The 19,668-nt window shown below is 37.3% G+C and overlaps 1 protein-coding gene across 2 annotated transcripts in view; it reads right to left on the bottom strand.

The window, feature by feature from the left end:
• Window positions 1-19,668, bottom strand: part of CLYBL (citramalyl-CoA lyase) — a gene marked incomplete at its 5' end in the record, with an annotated part of 190,141 nt that overhangs the window by 22,410 nt on the left and 148,063 nt on the right. The window contains 3 exons of one of the 2 annotated variants that reach the window (XM_083361722.1): window positions 109-202; window positions 1,936-2,037; window positions 6,072-6,260. In XM_083361722.1, the coding sequence (XP_083217848.1) occupies window positions 109-202; window positions 1,936-2,037; window positions 6,072-6,260 (385 nt within the window). The remainder of the gene's footprint in view (window positions 1-108; window positions 203-1,935; window positions 2,038-6,071; window positions 6,261-19,668) is intronic. The other variant, XM_083361723.1, reaches the window with a different exon arrangement.

Raw genomic sequence — 19,668 nt, 5'->3', positions numbered from 1 at the left:
ACAATCAGATATATTTATTATTGATTTCAGTAGGCATATGATAAAACCAAATGGAGCACAGTATCATAACCACCGCTGAATTAACATATTCTTTTAAAAAGATAATACCTATACTGGCACGAAAATCCTCGCCTCCAAATACCACAGCGTCTAAATGAAGGCCAACCTGTGATTGTCTTCTCAGAGTTTCTTCACAAACAGCCTTTAAGTGCAACATAAATATTAATATAAGAAGCAGCATTTTAAAAATTAGTTTTGTAATAAAAAAGATACTTTTTGTTATATTCCTTATCCTAAAATAATAACAAATTATAGCCACACACAAATTAAAAAATAAATATTCTGGATGTAAAGATGCAGTATAATTAAAATGAAAATGCAGAATATAATATTTTATTTCCCTATTGGGTTTTATGTTAAAGTTTTTCCAATGTGGCAACTACTTTTGGACTTGTGTAATAATAAAGAAATAAAAAGTAAAAATCACTACATAGTGTGTACAGTATGGGACTTTTTAAAAGATTCCAAATATTTAGCGCTGCAGAGAAACACAAATGAAGCATATTTGGTTTAATATATTGCAGATATATTAATATATTAATCACAATTTAATAGGCAGTTGGTATGTTATCAACTGATGTTCCTTAGATATCTTCAAATTAATATAATTACAGGAGATAAAAAATGCAACAAGTAGCATAGAAAATCATTTGAAAAGCAAATGATACCTTGGGGATTTTCTAAATGCACCAAGCCCAGTATCATTGCAAGTTTTGAATAATAAAATATTTATTTATTTAGAAATATAATTTGATAGATAGCAATAATGCAATGTTGGCAAGAATCTTCCTGTGAATAGCAGCTAAAATAAGTTTAGCTGTTTGCATTTATTATTTTAAGCAATACTGTAAGCAGACATAACCAGTACCTGTAATGCTATTTTAATCTCTACAACTACTAAGCATAGGAAATGATAGCTGATATTTTTCAGGACAGAATTTAATCATTCTTTTTCTTTGGGTTTCATTTTTGAGGAAAGGGATAATGTTAATTAAATGAGAGGAGGAAGTACTTAAACTTTTTGCATTAAGATGTATAATTAGTAATTCTTTAGCCTACACTGAAAAAAAATCTCTGAAACTGGGATTTATATTAAAACAATAGCCACAAGGGCCTCCTAGTATTCAAATAATACCAAACTTTTACAAGAAATCTTGGGCTGACTGGGCCCAAGTTTCAGCATTAATATATTTCTTCCACAGAAACCCACAGGCTGGATGCCAAAAATAGGCTATCTGCATGCATTCATTACCATTGAGAAGGGGGAGGAGGAGATTATACACATAGTCATGTCATAAGGATATTACATCCTGAAAATTCTCATGTATTTTGTTTTAACTTTTAGGGCCAGTTGAGCATGAACATTTTTTTAAAAAAATCTTCAAATTTGGGAGGAAAAAATCAATATTCTTTCAATTCCATTTTAAAATGCTTTTAAAATATTAAATATGATGACTAAAATTCAAAGGCAAATGAGAGAAAATAAATCCTGATAGTTGTTAGAATATTTCAAAACACTATTTGGGGCTATTTTTGAGTCTTGCGTGTCTATTATACAGTGTATTAATACTGACGAACTTAAAGTAATTGCAGTAGTACAGAAGAAAGCAGCACCTATGTCATGTAAAGTGGAATAATTAGGGCTAAATGAATGGATTTATATAAAATACGAAAGTGATATAATTTTAAAAACATAATAGTTTGTTTCCCATTTCAAGTTATGAAGGTGTTAATTAAAGTGATATAATTTTTAAAACATAATAGTTTGTTTCCCATTTCAAGTTATGAAGGTGTTAATTATTTATTTAATGGAATGTATAATTTATAAGCTTAGGACTTTATTCAGGCATACTGAATTAAACAGATCTTTCTTACCTTAAAATTGAGCAAACCCATTGCAGTTTCCACAAAAGGAATGAAATTCATCGGCTTTATGAGTGTTCGGCCTTGTAAGTGCCATGCACATTTCTCTATAAACTAAGAACATTACAGAGAGGACACAATATTAGGGCATGGGGTTTTTTTTTAAAAAAAAACCTCTACAAAAATGGTCTGTAAATTACCAACCAGCCAAGCAGACCATCCAGCGTCCAGATTGCTAGCCCAACTCTCTGCCCTTGTGTTTTGAGCCTGTTATTATAAGGCTTATCTTGAAGAATGCTGGCATTACTCATATGTTGCCAACAGTACAGGTTTAGCTGCACACATATTTGCCTAACACCTATCATCACCCTGCCTTTATTAAATGCAAATAAGCAGGATCTTTAAAACAAGGAAGTATTGATATACCTGACAATTCTGTTTTCTTTCATGTCTGACACTGACATGCCTATATTTTTCCCAGCCTTCCAAAGTGGCATCCACATAATTCATCACGGCCTTGTTACCCTTTGTCCTGGAGGCCTTTTCTTCATAATTTTTAGCTTACCTAGCAAGGGCCTTAAAAAGAAGTTTAATTCTTTGAGGACCAAAGCTTTCCAATTTTTTCCATGAGAGCAGTTCACAGCTAGCTCTGAGCTGCCGGTGGGGTACCCCTGATTCCCAAATCTATCATCTGGGAACATACAAAAGCTCTTGTACAGATTTCTTTTTTTCTCTTTTTCTCTTTTCAAAAGAGAAGGAGGGGGAGAAACTACCTCAGTATATTGTAAATCTATTATGTCTGTCCAGATCTAGCAATGTGTGGGAAGATAAACATATCACAGGTATGCTAAGTAAATTTTAGTCAATAAAGACTGGAGGGGAAAAAATCTTGCATCATTTTTATATTTAAGGAATATTTAACCATTAATGGCTATCAAAGGGAAAGGGAATTTTAATCATCTCTCCATTCAGTCTCAGTTGGGTAAATCATATCTAAGAGATTTGCATAAATATAAACCATCAAAGACTTTTCATCTTCAAAGGGGGTTTCAAGTCCCTATAAGCTTTGTACTGTAATCATCACAGGTCACAACCCTGCAGGAATAAGGCTGCTATGGCAACATAAAAAACTAATGCTTAAGGCTTAGCATAATATTCTGACTAATATAAAGGAAACTCATTTTGAAACCTGGCAGCCTATTTACCAGAAACTGGATTAGAGGTGTTATTTCCCCTTTTAGCGGTTCTCTTTCCCCCCCCCAATTTTTTTCACCCCTCCCCAAAACAAAATGAAAATAGAACCACAGCATCTTGAAAAGGGTTCTAACCACTTTTCAGGAGTTTTACATTAGGTCAAAATAATTCAAAAAATTCTTTCTGCATATTCTCTGTCCTTCCCTCTTTTTCATGCAGCCATCATTGTCACCACTTCCACTGCTTGTCTGATCTTTTCACAAGCTAGTAAATCCCAGAATGTAAGGAATTAAGGGAAGAAAAGTCAAGAAAAGGAATAAGCAAGACTTAGGAAGCCCAACCCTCTATCAACCTGTCTACTTAGAAGTAAGGGCCAGTGGCCTGATTTCCAATTAAATGGACACAGAGCTGTAATCTGATGCTAGACCAACAGTGTGATAATCAAACAAAGCTATTCACTAATAATATCACAAACACGAATGCTCAAAATTTAAATTTTATACTGGAGCTTCTTTGTAAGTTAAATGGTTAAAAAAATGGAAGCCCCCCCCTCCACCCCCCAAGAAAGCTACTTCTGTGTATCTGCTGAAATCTTTATGTCTTGATTTGGGAACCATCAGATAAAGTTTGTATCCAATAATGTTTCTTTTTCCCATTTTAATGATTTTTCTCTTCTTCCTTCCTTCCTTTTCCCCCCTTTTAAGTACTATTAGCACCAAATACAAAAGGCAACTAGTGGAGAAGTTTCAATTAAATTTTTTTTCCAAAAGGAGACAATTAAATGTTTCCGGCTTGGTAAAGTGTTCATTTCAGTGAGAGGGCTGGAAAAAAGGAATGGGGGGGGAGACAGAAAACAAAGATTGGGGAGGGGATGAAGGCGCAGGCTTTAGCCATTCTTTCAATTCCAGTGCACACCCAATAGTGTGTTGGGAAGAATGCCCACTGTTCAGGATTTGTGGGCGGATTGTCCCACAACAAAAGAGCCAGAGTTAGGCTTGTTATAGTCCAATAAGCCATGCCAGTCAAACAAGTACCCATCTGAAGGACAAAGAGAGAGCAAGAGATTCTCACACAAAAGGAAACAAGTAAGCCCGTCTTTTAGTTGTGCATCAGTCTCCAGGTTTTAGGCTTCGCATAAATCAAAATGAAGGACAAAAATAAACAGCCAAAAGCTTTCCACAGCAATAACCATCTTAAAAGCAAAGTGAGAGGAGCGCATCTAGGAGAGGATTGGGGAAAGAAAGATGGGCTCTGCTTCCAGGAAAAATCAAGGCTGAGGGAAACTAGAGTCCAGTCTTCTCACACCCAGGGAATATTTATTGAATTGTTCTAAAACCTTGCATAGAGCGGAAATACAAATATGCATAACCAACTCTCAGATGTGTTAGTCTGCTGTTTGCTCAATCAACAAAAGGGCTTTAGATCTTTTTACATCTATCTACAAAAATACATTTTTGTATATTTATGCATATTAATTTTATTTATATTATATATATATATATATATATATATATATATATATATATATATATATGTATACAATTTTTAAAGGAAAATAAAAACTAATGCAAAGTAATGTAAAGAAAGAAAATGAACAGAAAAAAAATAAAAAAGAAAGCTTAAAAGTGCAAGAAAGGGGAATAAAGTTAAAAGCAAGAAAAAAGATAGAATTAATTTCCAATCTTCTTTATAGCAGTTGAAAGTGCAATTATAAATTTAGATCTTGCTGTCTGTAAGATCCACTGAATGTGATAAAGAATCAAATGATTTGTTGTGAGTGTGTTTGAACCTACTGTACATTAAGTTTTCTGAATGTTAGAATGTTTTCTTTCACTGATAATTGATTAATAAGTAGACTCAATTACGAGACAATACTTTCTTGACTTGCTGACTGGGCAAGAATTATAAAGATCCTATGTACACTTAAAACTAGTAGATTTAGATTAAATGAGGACACGTGATTGAATTTCAGAATTTATTTATTCCCATTCCTTTGTGGATTGTACATTTAATGTGTGCTCATCTTCATCTCTACCCCATGCTCAGAAAACAAAGTAAAATGAACCTTGATTGACTTAATAATGTTCTCAAGAAATAATATGGTAAAATGAAATGAAAATTCCTTTTCAACATTCAACACAATTATAGCATAATTAGGCCCATTTCAGCATTTTCTTATGCAATTTAACAGACTAACCATTTACATCTCTGGCTGAAAAGTCAGTCATGAAAAACAAACACACCTGCCAGCAATTTAAAAGGAAGACATATAGGGCTGGACAGGAAATAATATCTTTCCTAATTAAAAACACTAGTTAAAAGCTTCCTGTTTGTTCTTTTGATTGCCCTTAGGAATGACCTTTCCTTCTATCTCCACCATAATTTTTTCACATGTTGGTAAAATGCTTCCTCCATCCACCAAAATGTTCTTGTCAAAAGTGAAAAGATATTCAAGCTGGAGGTGACAGTTCTAACATGGAGAATAAATTCTATATCATGACTGTTGGGCTTCAAGTATAATGAACAGGAGCACTGATTCTTAACCGTTTTTGTTTAATTTTACTTCGTCCAAACTGCATCATAATATATTAATATTGCATTTCTAAATCCACCTCTTTTTATATACATATAATGCATCTGCGGTTACAAACTATTCTCCTTGTCCTGTGGGTCTTTAAAATAGCGTTTTAAATGTATTAAATGTGATTTGGTTCTCTCCTGCATAAGATCACTGTCACAATTCTCAAATCTGATTTAGTTTTTGCTTATGAGAAGATAGGGGCTGAATTACTTTTTGATATTCCAAAACAAAATGGGTAAATTAAACAATATGTGAACTGAATCGAGTACTAACAGCAGACGTATTTCATATTTGCTTCATGATGTTCTATTTCTTCCCTTCTGAAATTGGATGCAAGTCTTTATTTGAGATAAGGGCAGATATTTTGACTCACCCATTTTATTTCTTCTACGCTGTCAACCTTCGGGAGCATCAGGCTAGTAGGAAGAATCTTGGATTTCAAAATGACCTTCATATCTTCTTCTGCAAGACCACTAGACACTGAATTGATCCTAACACACTTCTCCGTCTGACCAGCGTCAAAGTTCTCAAGGGCTTCCACAGTTTTTATTCTAGCTTCTTCCTATTTTTTTTTTGAGAAAGATAAAGAGAAAATAAATGCTTTGTTTTACTGAGAACTAACTTTTTAAAAATCACATTTAATTAAGAAAACAATGGGGAAATTCACCTGCATTACAGATCATGATATACTAAGATTGGGCTAGGTCACATAGTTGCAAGGGTATACCTGGGATTTGGTCAAACAGTCAAGATGGTGAAATTCTGTTTTTTATGCTCATTACGTATGTTATCTTGATCTTTTTGACCATACATTGTGGAAACCCCTGCTCAGATGCTACTGTTTTTTTTTAAAAGCAATCAGGCTTAGGCACAATTTAATGTGTTTAATCCATTATTCGTGAGTCATAGCAGATGGCAGCACCTAGAGCTCTTTGGGAGAAGGGCGGTATAGAAATCAAATTATTAAATTAAATTAAATTAAATCTTTGAACAACTTGAACAGGGTTGGATCTCACTGGCACTTGGATGGGATGATCCCATTGTAGAGTCCTAAGGCTATGTATTTTTTTTTCTTCCAAGCATTTTCTCACATGTGCAGGATCCACTTTTTAAAGATCAACTGAGTATCAATCCATTTGGTTGCAACAGGAATTGATTGACCAACTGCCTTGAAGTCATGAGCTGAGAGAGAGAGTGACTTTCATACCTATTACAAAACTAGAGTCTCCAGGTTTCCGTCTTGGTTCCTTAGCCACTAGACCAAGCTGGGTCTCTAGCCTAAGGCTATAGACTAAGATGGAAAATAACTCCCTTTACCCTCCCCCAAAATCTAGAATCTTTGTTTTTATGATAGTTTAAATGTGATTTTTATATTTGTTGTAACAGTGTGTATTTTAATATTTTATTGCTTGTTGAGTACCATCTGAGTCACCTTTCAAGAGATGGGAGACCATGTAAATTTGATAATAAATAAATAAATAAATAAATAAATAAATAAATAATAGATGGCTATTTCCATAGTGTGAACATAAAGTAATATAGATGCATAGTGACCAGAGGTCAAACTCATCTTGAAAGAGACTTGCTTTTTTCTAAAGGGATCATGATAATTACTGATCTAATGAAAAATATGATTGGATCCCGAAGTGGATAAGTAGCTCTGCTCATACATGATTGATCTTCATTATTCATTAACCTTGGCCAAGTACTGATGGGTAATGTAATTCAAGGACAGATGAATTAACTTGGTCCAATAGCTAACATATAACTGAATGTCAATAGTGAAAAGATTAATGATGTTTATAGTTAAGACAACATTTCTCACATTATACTATGTTATATATACTAATCATATATTATTCAGAACCAGTTTGGTATAGTGGTTGACGCATCAGGCTAGAAACCAAGAGATCACAAGTTCTAGTCCTGCCTCAGGCACTAAGCCAACTGGCACTATAAGGCACTTATTGGAGAGCTAGGTGGCATAAAAATGTAATTTATTAATTATTGGAGATATATTGGGTCAGTAAATTGTCATGTGGTTCATTAGTACCTAGGTCAAAACAATTTAAAAATACAGCATAAAATATTAAGATTGCTTAAACAAGACTTCAACCCAGCCTTGGATGCAGAAAAGATTTAAAAATGTGTTCTGCATTAAAGAGTCTGAAAAAATAGTAGTTTACAGTTGTCAGGACTGATGAGGCTAAGATTCACAAGATTGCTGTAAAAAAGCTGTTATGATGCACTGATTTGTAGCATGAATGTATGTTTAGAGAGAAAAAAGCAATGCCCCTCACCAGAAAGTGTGAAAAAGGAAGGTTAATGACTAAAAACAATCATCAGATGACATTTACCATCCCTTTATCTGTGTTACTTCAATATGGGGAGATTTCTAGGCACTTTCTTAGTGAATTAGGAGCACTTTTTTGTGGTTTCCTGAGACTGGGAGATTTTCTTTCAAACTTCTGCTGGGGTCTTTTTTTAATAGTATCCTCACTCTCCCAGCCCAGTGGGATGTGGGACATAATGAATTCTTTCAAAATTATGAGATTGGCTTTTTTCCACTTCTTGCACTGAAAAATCTATTGTACTTTAAGGAACACTACAATAGACCATTGTTTCTTAAATTTTGTTCTTAGGACCCATACCTACTTTTAAAAATTATGGAGGATTTTGTTTGTATGGATTACATTTATCAATATTTAGCATATTAATTAAAATTGGCATATGCAAAATTTATTGATAGAATCACAAAGGTAACAATATTAAATTGATTCAATGTTAACAATTTAAAAAAGACTATTTTTAACAAAAATAATGAGAAGAGTGCCATTGTTTTAAATTTTTGTAAACTGAAATATTTGATTTTGTAGACTGCTTAGAACAGAGTTCCCCAACATTTCTGGCTTTGCAGTCTGGCGGGGAGAAGAGAAGATGGTTCCGCGCAAGTGGCCGGCAAGCACGCATGCATGCACGCAGCTCCATTTGAGTGAACAGCATGCATGTTTGCCTGCCGCTCATGCAAATGGAGCGTGTGCACCCACGTGCTCGTCCGCTGCTTGTGCAAGTGAGGATGCATGTGTGGATGCATGTGCTTGCCCGCCATTTCCATTGCCCAGTTACAATCCCCTCATGGCCCACTAGTGGGCCATAGCCCACAGGTTGGGGACCCTTGGTTTAGAGGATCTCGGGGGACCCTCTTCAATAGACACTGCAAAAGATCATTCTGCTTATGCCATTTAGTGCTAGATTTCAACGGATGCAAGCAGGTGATATTCTACTTTGCAATATAAACACAAATGACCCACAAATGAAGTATTAGGTATCCACATGAAGCCAAATTACAGGACTTAACAAACATAGGCAAAATATTTGCTCTAGTGGCCTCTGCCAATATGGAGTGATCTCCTACTGCCAGAGAAACAGTGCAAGCGTTTGATGGGCTTCTCCAATGTTCTGATGCAGTGTTGTCCACTTTGGTGGATCAAAAAAAGTCAAGATAGCAAAGATGATGAACTAAAAAAAATGGTGCTACCATTTTGTATATTTACCTCCACTCTTCCACTCTCCATAAAAGCCCTAGTTCTGAAAGGATTTTGGGGGAAGATAGAAAGGGGGGAAAACAACATGAGTGAGTTGTTCTCCTTTTGTGTATGTCTGCCTGCCTGCATCTCTGTCTGCCTACCTTCATCGTTAATCAAAGGTAGGTTTTAAGCTTGGAAATATCTAATTAAATGCTGCTGAATTACCTATCTTCTATGTAGAAATAATTACTTTTACAAAGAAGCGTCAACTAAGCATGAACCCTGTCCACCCACCAGAAATCACAAGTGATAAAGCTTGGACACAGATTAACCACCTCACTGAGAACTTGTCCATCAGTCTGTTGCTGTTGATAATCTTCAAATATGTCCCTTTTCTATAACACAGCTCAAAATAACCAACCAGCAATGAAATTACTGTTATTCACTATATTTCAACAGAAAAATGTGTTACTGTGAGAGATTTTATGCTCATGCCATCTGTTGGGTGCAGGATAGATATTTCATAGAACCATTACATTCTAGCATTGTCCATTTTAAAGGAAATACGATTCCTTAGCAACACGAAGACACATTGTTACTTTAGTATATTTTCTTATTAGGTTTCAATCAAAAATTGTGAAGGAATGCACATTTGGTACTTCTAGAAGCTGTTGTCATTTTCAATGTCCATTTATTCTATTTTATTATTTTTAGGTCATCAATCTCAATTTTTCATCATTAACAGCAATAAGGGCGCTGAGTTTTAATAGTCTTCTTAACTTAATTTAATTTAATTTAATTTAATAACATTTATATACCGCCCTTCTCCCTGAGGACTCAGGGCGGTTCACAGGGCAGAATAAAATACCAAATACAAACATTAAAAAAAGATTAAACGGTTGCCCTAGTTAAAACAATAGGAGTACAATTCTAAAAACCCCAGGATAAAATTAAGAGACCAAAGATAAAACAACCCCACCGATCCCCATCAGGCTAGGCCAGCTTGTACAAACAAAAACGTCTTGAGATCGCGACGAAAGGAGCGAAGATCGGGCGCCATCCGGAGCTCTACCAGTAGCTGATTCCACAGCTCCGGAGCGCCCACAGAGAAGGATCTCCCCCTGGGGGCCACCAATCGACATTCTCTGATCGGTGGTACCCTGAGGAGGCCCTCTCTGTGGGAACGCACAGGGCGCAGGGAGCTTGATGCCGGCAGCAGATGTTCCCTAAGGTACTCCGGCCCCATGCAATGGAGGGCTTTAAACACCGTTACCAGTACCTTGAATCTCACCCAGAAGACAACTGGCAACCAATGCAGCTCACGGAGCAGAGGTGTAACGTGGGAGTATCGGGAGACTCCCAACACAACTCTCGCGGCTGCATTCTGTACCAGTTGGAGCTTCCGGGTGGTCCTCAAGGGCAGCCCCATGTAGAGAGCATTGCAGTAGTCCAGACGAGAGGACACGAGCGCATGAGTGACCGTGCACAAATCATCCCGGCTAAGATAGGGCCGCAACTGGTGCACCAGGCGAACCTGGGCGAAGGCCCCCCTAGTCACAGCTCCTATATGGTCTTCCAAGGTGAGCCGTGAATCTAGGAGGACTCCCAAGTTGCGAGCCCTATCTACGGGGGGTAATAGTTCACCCCCCATAGCCAGAGGTGGAATGTCCGAATAGACCCGGGATGAAGGGATGCAAAGCCACTCAGTCTTGTCGGGGTTGAGTTGAAGTCTGTTCCTCCCCATCCAGACCCGAACCGCCTCCAGGCAACGGGACATCACGTTGAGGGCATCACTGGGGTGGTTTGGGGTCGAAAAGAAAAGTTGGGTATCATCAGCGTACTGATGATACCCAACTCCAAAGCCACAAATGATCTCACCCAGCGGTTTCATGTAGATGTTGAACAGGAGAGGCGAGAGGACCGACCCCTGAGGAACTCCACAAATGAGAGACCTCGCGGTCGACCTCTGCCCCCCTGCCAACACCGACTGCGAACGTCCCTGGAGATAGGAGGAGAACCACTGTAAAACTGTGCCTCCCACTCCCAGTCCCCTGAGACGCCGCAGCAAGATACCATGGTCGATGGTATCGAAAGCCGCCGAGAGGTCTAATAGGACTAGAACAGAGGAATTCCCCCTGTCCCGAGCCCTCCAGAGATCATTCACCAGCGCGACCAATGCCGTCTCCGTGCTGTGCCCGGGCCTGAAACCCGATTGGTACGGGTCTAGATAATCCGCTTCATCCAGGACCAGAGGGAGCTGATGCGCCACCACACTCTCAACAACCTTCGCAAGAAAGCGAAGGTTGGAGACAGGACGAAAGTTGTTCAATACAGCTGGGTCCAAGGCAGGCTTCTTGAGGAGAGGCCTCACCACCGCCTCCTTCAAGACGGCGGGGAAGATACCCTCACTCAGAGAAGCCGATATAACTGCCTGGAACCAGCTGCGTGTCCTCTCCCGGGCTGCATAGACCAGCCAGGAAGGTCACGGGTCCAATAAACATGTGGTGGTGCTCACTTCCCACGCATAATCATGTGTGCAGGTCATTCAGTGGAATGCATATGAAATGAACTGGAGAAAACCCATGAAATAGTATCCTTCTCTTTATGATAGAACTTCTTTTTAGCTTCAGCTAAAAAATGAGGAATTAAGAAGAATTCCTGCCATTCCTACCATTTCAATTAGTGGAATGTTTGGGGTCCTTAATTTGAAAAAAGATAACTTCTGTCTTCTCACTTCAGTGACACAGCTGTCTGCCTAATTTTCTGGCAACAATGCTTTGTCTTTCTAGCGTCTAGTTTTGGTATTACCTGGAAGAATCCCATCCAAATATTTAATCAGGATTAAACCTGCTTAATTATAAACAGGTAAAGCCAGCTGGGTGTTGCCATCTGTGGAGACCAATGTGTATTATATAAAAACACGAGTCTTATTCTCCTATCATATAATCCAACATTTATGTTTATATATGTGATTGCTGTCTTTCCTCTAAGATCACAGAGTGACTTGCATGAGAATTTCTCTTCATTGTATACCAACAGTAATACCCAGCGAGCTAGGCAGGATTAAAGGAGTGTGATTGGTCCTAAGTCCCAAGTGAATTTTTTGTGATAGAGTCTGGACATGAATCCACTTGAACCCATTAGGAAATGATGGAACTATTTATATCCATACAGAAGAACAATATAAAGCAACGGTCTGAAAATAAATTGGCTGCAATATTGTGTGATGCATAACATCAAAACATTTCTTCTCATCTGTTCCTGTAATCCAGTGTTAGTGTTCAGTCTTTGCAAGGGTTTTTAATCTTAGTTGCATCTCCCTGTGCTAGGAGCTCCTTAGAAACATAATCTCTGTAAGTAAAAGATAAAGATAATCAAATACACAGAATAGCCCAAAGCATACACTCTACTAGAGAGAGGTTCCTTGAAGATGGGCTCCAGCATGAGTCCGAAAACTCTGGTCCTGGGGTTGACCCATATTGGATCCTTCAACATTGTCCTGGGACAAGTATAGTTGCCTTAATTCATGAAAGATAATCAAGTCTAAAGAAACCATCTTGCATATTCATGTTCATCAATCCTATAGCAGTAGAACTGTTTTTATTCAGTTATTACAAGGGATTTTTGTGAAAGACATTTCAGAGGGAAACTGCATGCCTTGGCTATTAACTCCACATTAAGGCCTAGTGAATATATGCTTTACTCATGAAAACCTATTTAAAAACCTACATTCTATGACGAGTCTACATTGACCATGTAAGATAGCCCCTTTGTTTGCCACAAGAAAGACCCTGCAAAGATGAATGAGCTGTGCTTACAAATTGAATGTCTGCACAATTCTGAACTAGTTGAGCTAATACGGAAAGGAAGCAATCAACACATTTACTTGGAAGTATATGCCACAAAAACCAGTGCAATTTATTTCTTGATCTAAATGTTTAGGATTGGGAGTAATTCCTGGAAAAAGTAGAGAGACGTTTAACATTTTCTCTCATTCACAACAATAAGAATACCAAAGTGATAAAATGCGTATTATGGTATCATGAGCTCTGTCCTTTTTTACTTACATACTGGTGCCACACACAGTGCATAAAGGATAGAGTTTGTATTGTAACATTACAACTCATGTTTTGCTATTTGCTCACCTCCCACCCCCGTGGATGCCTATAAATGCTCTTCAAATTTGCTTGAAGAACAAGTTTTAGACCCGTCTAATGAACCTCTTTTCAAAGTAGAAATTAGTTTGTGCATCTTTGTATGCATATGTGCACATGCACACACACAAAATAACCACTATAAATCATAAAAGCATTTTGCACTTTTGATGTTTGGGTAGGCTTACATCAAGCCTCTTCAAGGAACGATAACTGCAGAATGCTGTGAATTGCAATGTAGAATATGGAGCTATATTTCAAGGTTGCCGTGCTGCTTTTGTCAATCACTCCAGCCCACTGCAAATATCTTGTCTTTAAGATTTCTTTTGAAATAGTAACTGTCCTAGGATTTATTAAATCAACATATTAGTATTCTTATTATTTCCCATTTACTTTGCTATTTATTCACTATGTTCTATCTCACCATTTTTTCCTGAAGGCATAAGGCCCAGTCATATATTTTAAGCTCATGAGACTCTACTGCCCCTATTTGGAATTAATGATATGCAATAGTTCGTGCAAAAAAATTTCTGCATTTGATTAAATTTAATAATAATTTAATTAAATGATTATCCCTCTGTCCCTCTGTAGCTTTGGTCAGGATATGGCACTCATAACAATATATCACATGCACTTAAGTTTGAGTTCTGAATTAAGCTCTCCTTTCCCCCCTCAATGCTACAGGAATCTTTTTCTGCTTAGCATGTCTTCATTCTAAAGCTCCATCAATTCCTACTACAGTAGTATAATTCAAACGTCTGTTAAAATTTGAATTGTAATTTGCCTAAGCAACGAATAATTCAAAAGTGAACATTTAACACCTAGATTCTATGTTGATAAGACAACGAATACATCTGTTTTAAGCAGGATATGGTTAAAAGAAATTTTTAAAAAATGCAAGTGTATGCTATTAATCATATCCTTTTAATATCTTATCTCTGACCTAATGTTCACAGTGATGTCTGTTACAACACGGTGGAGATGTAGCCATTTTCCTACCAAAGCACTGATGATGAATCAAGCATCACCACAATAAACAGAGATTGAAATTTAGGAATATACATGCATTTGGTTCAATTGGCAACCATTAATGCTAATAACCAGCATCTTCACAAGTTACTAGTTCTGAATCATCTGCAAAGAAAACAACATCCATCTACTTTTACACTCCAGTGGATGAAGTGGGTCCTCGCAGCGGGACCGCACAGACTTTGCCATCTGGAGAATAAATGGAGTGTGAAGTACAGTATAGCTTGGGACCAGGGTCAGTGGCAGCAGCTCAGCAGTTATTTCATTAGTTCCAAACTTTCAGGGATTAAAGCAATCTCAGTTCTATAGTCAGATAGGGGAATAAGACAGACTGGGGTATAAAAGGACGTTGAAGATGAAGCCCCATAGGGTTATTTATAAAACTATCAAATATAAACAGCCCAAAACAAATGCCTTAACTAAACAGCATGATCACACAATATCTGGATTAGCATCCTAAACAAGAAGTCACACTACTGATCTCAGTATACACACCTCCTCCCCCTTGAAATCAGAGAAATGGGCACAGAACTGGGGGAGGGGGAACAGAATGCCAGTAAACATGTCTTTACCGATCATTTTTCCCAGATGTGGAAAAAAAGAGGTACGTTTTTTTCAGCCTTGAGGTAGATTTGCCAAACACACCAGATTGCAAGGACAAAGCCTTTTTGGCAAATGTATTCTTTTTTATTGGCATTAATGGTGATAGTGATTTTTTGTTAACTGTAGTACTGGAGGGAGTTGACCATCCACACTATAGTCCAAATGCTGTCAGACACCCCCCCATCCCCTTTTCATGCTATTGCCATGGGGTGAGGGGAAGGGGAGAAAAAAAATCATTGTTCTATGACATGTGGCTTTTGCAGAGGTAAATGCCAGTTAAACGTCAGAAAGTAATGGACAAATTAATGGTGCTAAATATAACAAAGAGGCATAGATCAGAACTGAGCTTTGTTCGGGTATGTGAGCTTGAATGGCTGTGCAAAGCAGCACCCCAAGAAGACTGTTTAATTACAGTACCTTTCAGTGCATGAAATGTTAAAAATCTGATCTGGTATACTGGCAAGCAGATTGTAGCTTCTGCCTGATAGTTAAGGGTAACTCCATATATTTCAGATGGCAGTAGAAAATTAATTACTGTAGTCGCAGCTAGAGTTAGCTGTTTTGTGACAGGACTGACATGATAAAACATGCAATTATGATTTAATGTTAGCCCCTGTAGTGGTTTGTTTATTCAGCCTGACACTGCTGAGGCTTTTGTCTCTTGTCTATACCAAGAATCACCATACTCTGGATTTCAGCTTTTCTTTGTCAAAAGCAACCTACATATTTCTTAAGGAGGCCATTAGTCCTGCAGGATTACTTGGTGCCAAGAGCAAAACTTATTTCACAAGCTGATGCCCCTTCTCTAGAAATGCCAGGGTTTAAACAGCCTGGTCATTTTCTTTCCCATTTCCCTGCTGAGAATGCGACTGGGACAAATAATCACATTACTGTGTTTTTTGTTTTTTTTTTTAAAAAGCAAAAGGGATAGGTGGGTGAAGGCAAATAATGAGAACAATTTAGCTACCATTTTTGTTCTAAAAAAAAGCATCTTGAAACATAGTTTGTAATGGCTCTCTCCTATTCTCCAAAGCTAACAAAACATATTAAGGAAGCAGTCAGAATTGAATCTGGAGATCCTGCCCCAAATAAAATAAGTGATGCATTTATTGCATGAATAACCTGATTTTTAAAGCAAAGAATAGAAAGGCAGGATTATCCATTCTTTTTGTTAGATTACTCCTCCTTTTTTAACAAATGAAAAACAGACATCAACCTTGCATTTCATTCCAAGCTACATATGCAACATTAGTAAACATGGAAGGATTTAAAGAAACTTCCATATTTCAATTAAAACAACCCCATCTTATTTCTTTCATATTTAAATTATAGTTGTCCCATTAATTAAAAAAAACTTATAAATATATATTCTTTTTAAAATCCTGTAACCTAATCGAGACTAAAAACTGAATGGAACAGAAACCTAAGTTTGTCTCTAATATAAGGTCACCACTTACAGGGGGGTTAAAAGGTCAAAATGAGGGTCACAATCATGTGTTTGATGCCCCGCCTCTCTTTATATGTATTATGGCCACCACCTTTATTTTTTAAAATCCTCTCTTCTTCCCCCACCTAGAAAAAAATCACTGCTTTACTAGAAATACTACTAGAAATAGAAATGTTAGGTGAAATAACACTAGGGTTTATTTTCAGAGGCAATTTTGTATTCTTTGAAATATAGCATTTAATCTCAAGATTTTAATTTTGGAAACAGTTAAGGTTATCAGGATTTTTGGAGATGGGATTCTTCTACCCAATGTCCTCTCTGTAGATCAAGCAGACACAACATTTATTTATGTCTATTCACTCCCAGCCCACACTCATTGTTTATTTCAAGCCTAAAAGGACAGATACAACAGGAAGACATGAATAACCAGTATTGAATCATCAGTTGGCATAGACCAAGATATATGTCCAAATAATGAGTTCTTTTTGTTTGAAACTAACAATTTTGGTTAGTTTATGACTTAGTGTATTGTGTGAAACCATAAAAATGACTAATTAAATAATCACATTAAAAACACATCACATAAATACCTCCAGCTAATATGTTTACCAGAAGATGGTAGAGGACAGGAAGGCCTGAAGGAACGTTGTCCGTGGGGTTGTGATGGGTCGGACACGACTTCGCAACTAACAACAACAACCAAATATGTTTATATATTTTTTCTCCTGAAGATCCACCTCTACAAATGTGAATAATTAACATGGCAAAGAAATGTTTGGAGGCCTTCTGAACCTAATTAATTACAAAATAAAGACTATGACATCCTGTTGGTGTGTACTTGTCTGGAGACCCAGAAGCAGGGCGGATGCAGAATCAAAGAGCTTCCATATTGATGCGTTGATCAACTAGATACATTACATCTTCCCACTTTATTTCCCATCTCTCTCTTCATGAATGCAAGAAGGTAAAAAATAAATTGGGCACCTAATACTATGATAGCCCCAGGATTACTTTTGTAAAAATTAATTCGCTCTATTAAAGATTAAAACCTTAAAAGATTGGCGAAGTGATTAGAATGCAGTAATGCAGGCTAATTCTGCCCACTGCCAGCAATTGGATTCTCATCAGCTCAAGGTTGACTCAGCCTTCCATCCTGAGGTTGGCAAAATGACTCAGATTAGTGAGGGCTGTAAAGCACTGTGAAGTTATATATATGTCTAAGTCTTATTGCTATTGCTATTGCAAAACAAACAGACCCTATAGTCTTCCTTTTTCTTCATGTCCTTTGGTGGGATTCTTACAATACCCCTCCAAACCCCACATTTTCACAATACATTGATAAAGTTAATCTGCTTAATTAAGGTGACTCATCTTAATACTGATGGTCTTCTAGACTATAAGGCTCTTCTGAAAAGTCTGATCTTGGTTCTTCCCTTCCACGATCTTCTGCTCGGCCACTGTCCTAAGGTGGATTAACTCCAGTCACTCTGATTTGCCCTGCTAGAGCACAACTAGAGAGCTTGCAAAGAGAGGCACACTCACAGTCTTGGTATAGTAGCCAAGGACAGTAATTGCAATATGCCCAGCCCAGCTGGGGAATACTTTCTCTGCAAATAGTCCCCCCACGTTTCTCTTGAACCTGCTATCTTGCTGCCATAGCCACCACATCAACCAGCTTGGATTGAGGCACCAATCCAAGAAACTGGAACAGTTGGCATTCAGAATCATACATTTTTAAAAGTTATGTGGAAAAAAAATCCAGCTGGGCACAGCTTTAAGCATTTAAATGGAGACATCTCTAGGAAAACGATGGACATATGGTAACCCTAGTAAGTACTTGCTCTCTCTTGACAACATACAAACTCATCCTCAGGCATGCAAATACACTGTTATATTTGGCATCTCCTACAGCCATTTGAATTCTCCTACAGAGATGTTTTTCACATTCTGTCTGTAGTACATGCTTTTCTATATATTTAGCTAATTTAGGCATGTAAGCAAATCATTGCCATAAGCAAAAAAAAAAAAAACCCAAAAAACCTAAAAAACCACCACAAAATAATTTGAGTACTTCAGGAAGAAGGTGTTTCTTATTTTGTGGTTTTTTTAATTGCCTCTTCAATAGCCTTGAAGAGGTGCTGATACCGATTTCTGTAATATGTTAGTGCACTTAGTGGCATAAGTGTCCATATGCTTCCAGTATGAAATAGGTGCCAAAAATGCAAGTACAGTAGCCCAGAAACTCCATCATGGAATTGTAATTGGAGTCAGCTTGTGTATCAGTTGGATTAAAGGGATTCACAGACGCTTAATTTTAGCCCATAAAACCCAGGCCAAGGCTCACAGAAACTCCAGTTCATTCTGAAGTCTACTCCTGTAGATTTCTGCAAGTAGGAGTGTTTCTGTGTTCGAATGCTTCTTCATCCAAAGAAAACTATTATTTTTCACAAAATAAACCAATACAAGAAAAGGTGAAAATAGGCTAAAACTCTTCTGCCTGTAATTTAGTATAAACTAGGTTCTTTTTTCTGGTGGAAATAGATATTAATATTTGATCCATCTTTGATGAGACGTTCAGATAGTCCTCAACGTACAATCACAACTGAGCCCAAAATTTTTGTTGTTAAGTGAAACATTTGTTAAGTGAGTTTTGTCTCATTTTACAACAATTCTTGCCACAGTTGTCAAGTGAATCGCTGCAGTTGTTAAGTTAGTAACCTGGTTGTTGAGTGAATCTGGTTTCCCCATGGACTTTGCTTGTCAGAAGGTCGCAAAAGGTGATCACATGACCTTGGGACACCGCAACAGACATTAAATATGAACCGGTTGCCAAGCATCTGAATTCTGATCACATGATCATGGGGAATGCTGCAAAGGTCATAACTGTGAAAAATGGTCATAGGTCACTTTTTTAGACTGTTGTAACTTTGACCGGTCACTAAATGAACTGTTGTAAGTCAGCAACTACCTGTAATACATTCTTAGCAGTATTTTCCATGAATTTAGATCAAAAAGTTTGGATTTGTTAGAGAATATGGTCTTGAACGCAAGCAAGCAGCTGAAAGAACATTGAGCAAATGAATAGCAGAATGTTCCATGAAAAGTATACATTTTCATACTATAACTGAAAAGCTATAAATGAATGCTAATTCAGATATTTGGAGTAAAAGGAAGTTTTATTGAGAAGTCATGGGGATAGAAAAGCCTCTG

This window comes from Vipera ursinii (assembly GCF_947247035.1).
Source record: "Vipera ursinii genome assembly, chromosome: 4".
Lineage (NCBI taxonomy): Eukaryota > Metazoa > Chordata > Lepidosauria > Squamata > Viperidae > Vipera > Vipera ursinii.
Note: the sequence above shows the minus strand (reverse complement) of the source record. Positions and strands in the feature narration are given on the sequence as shown.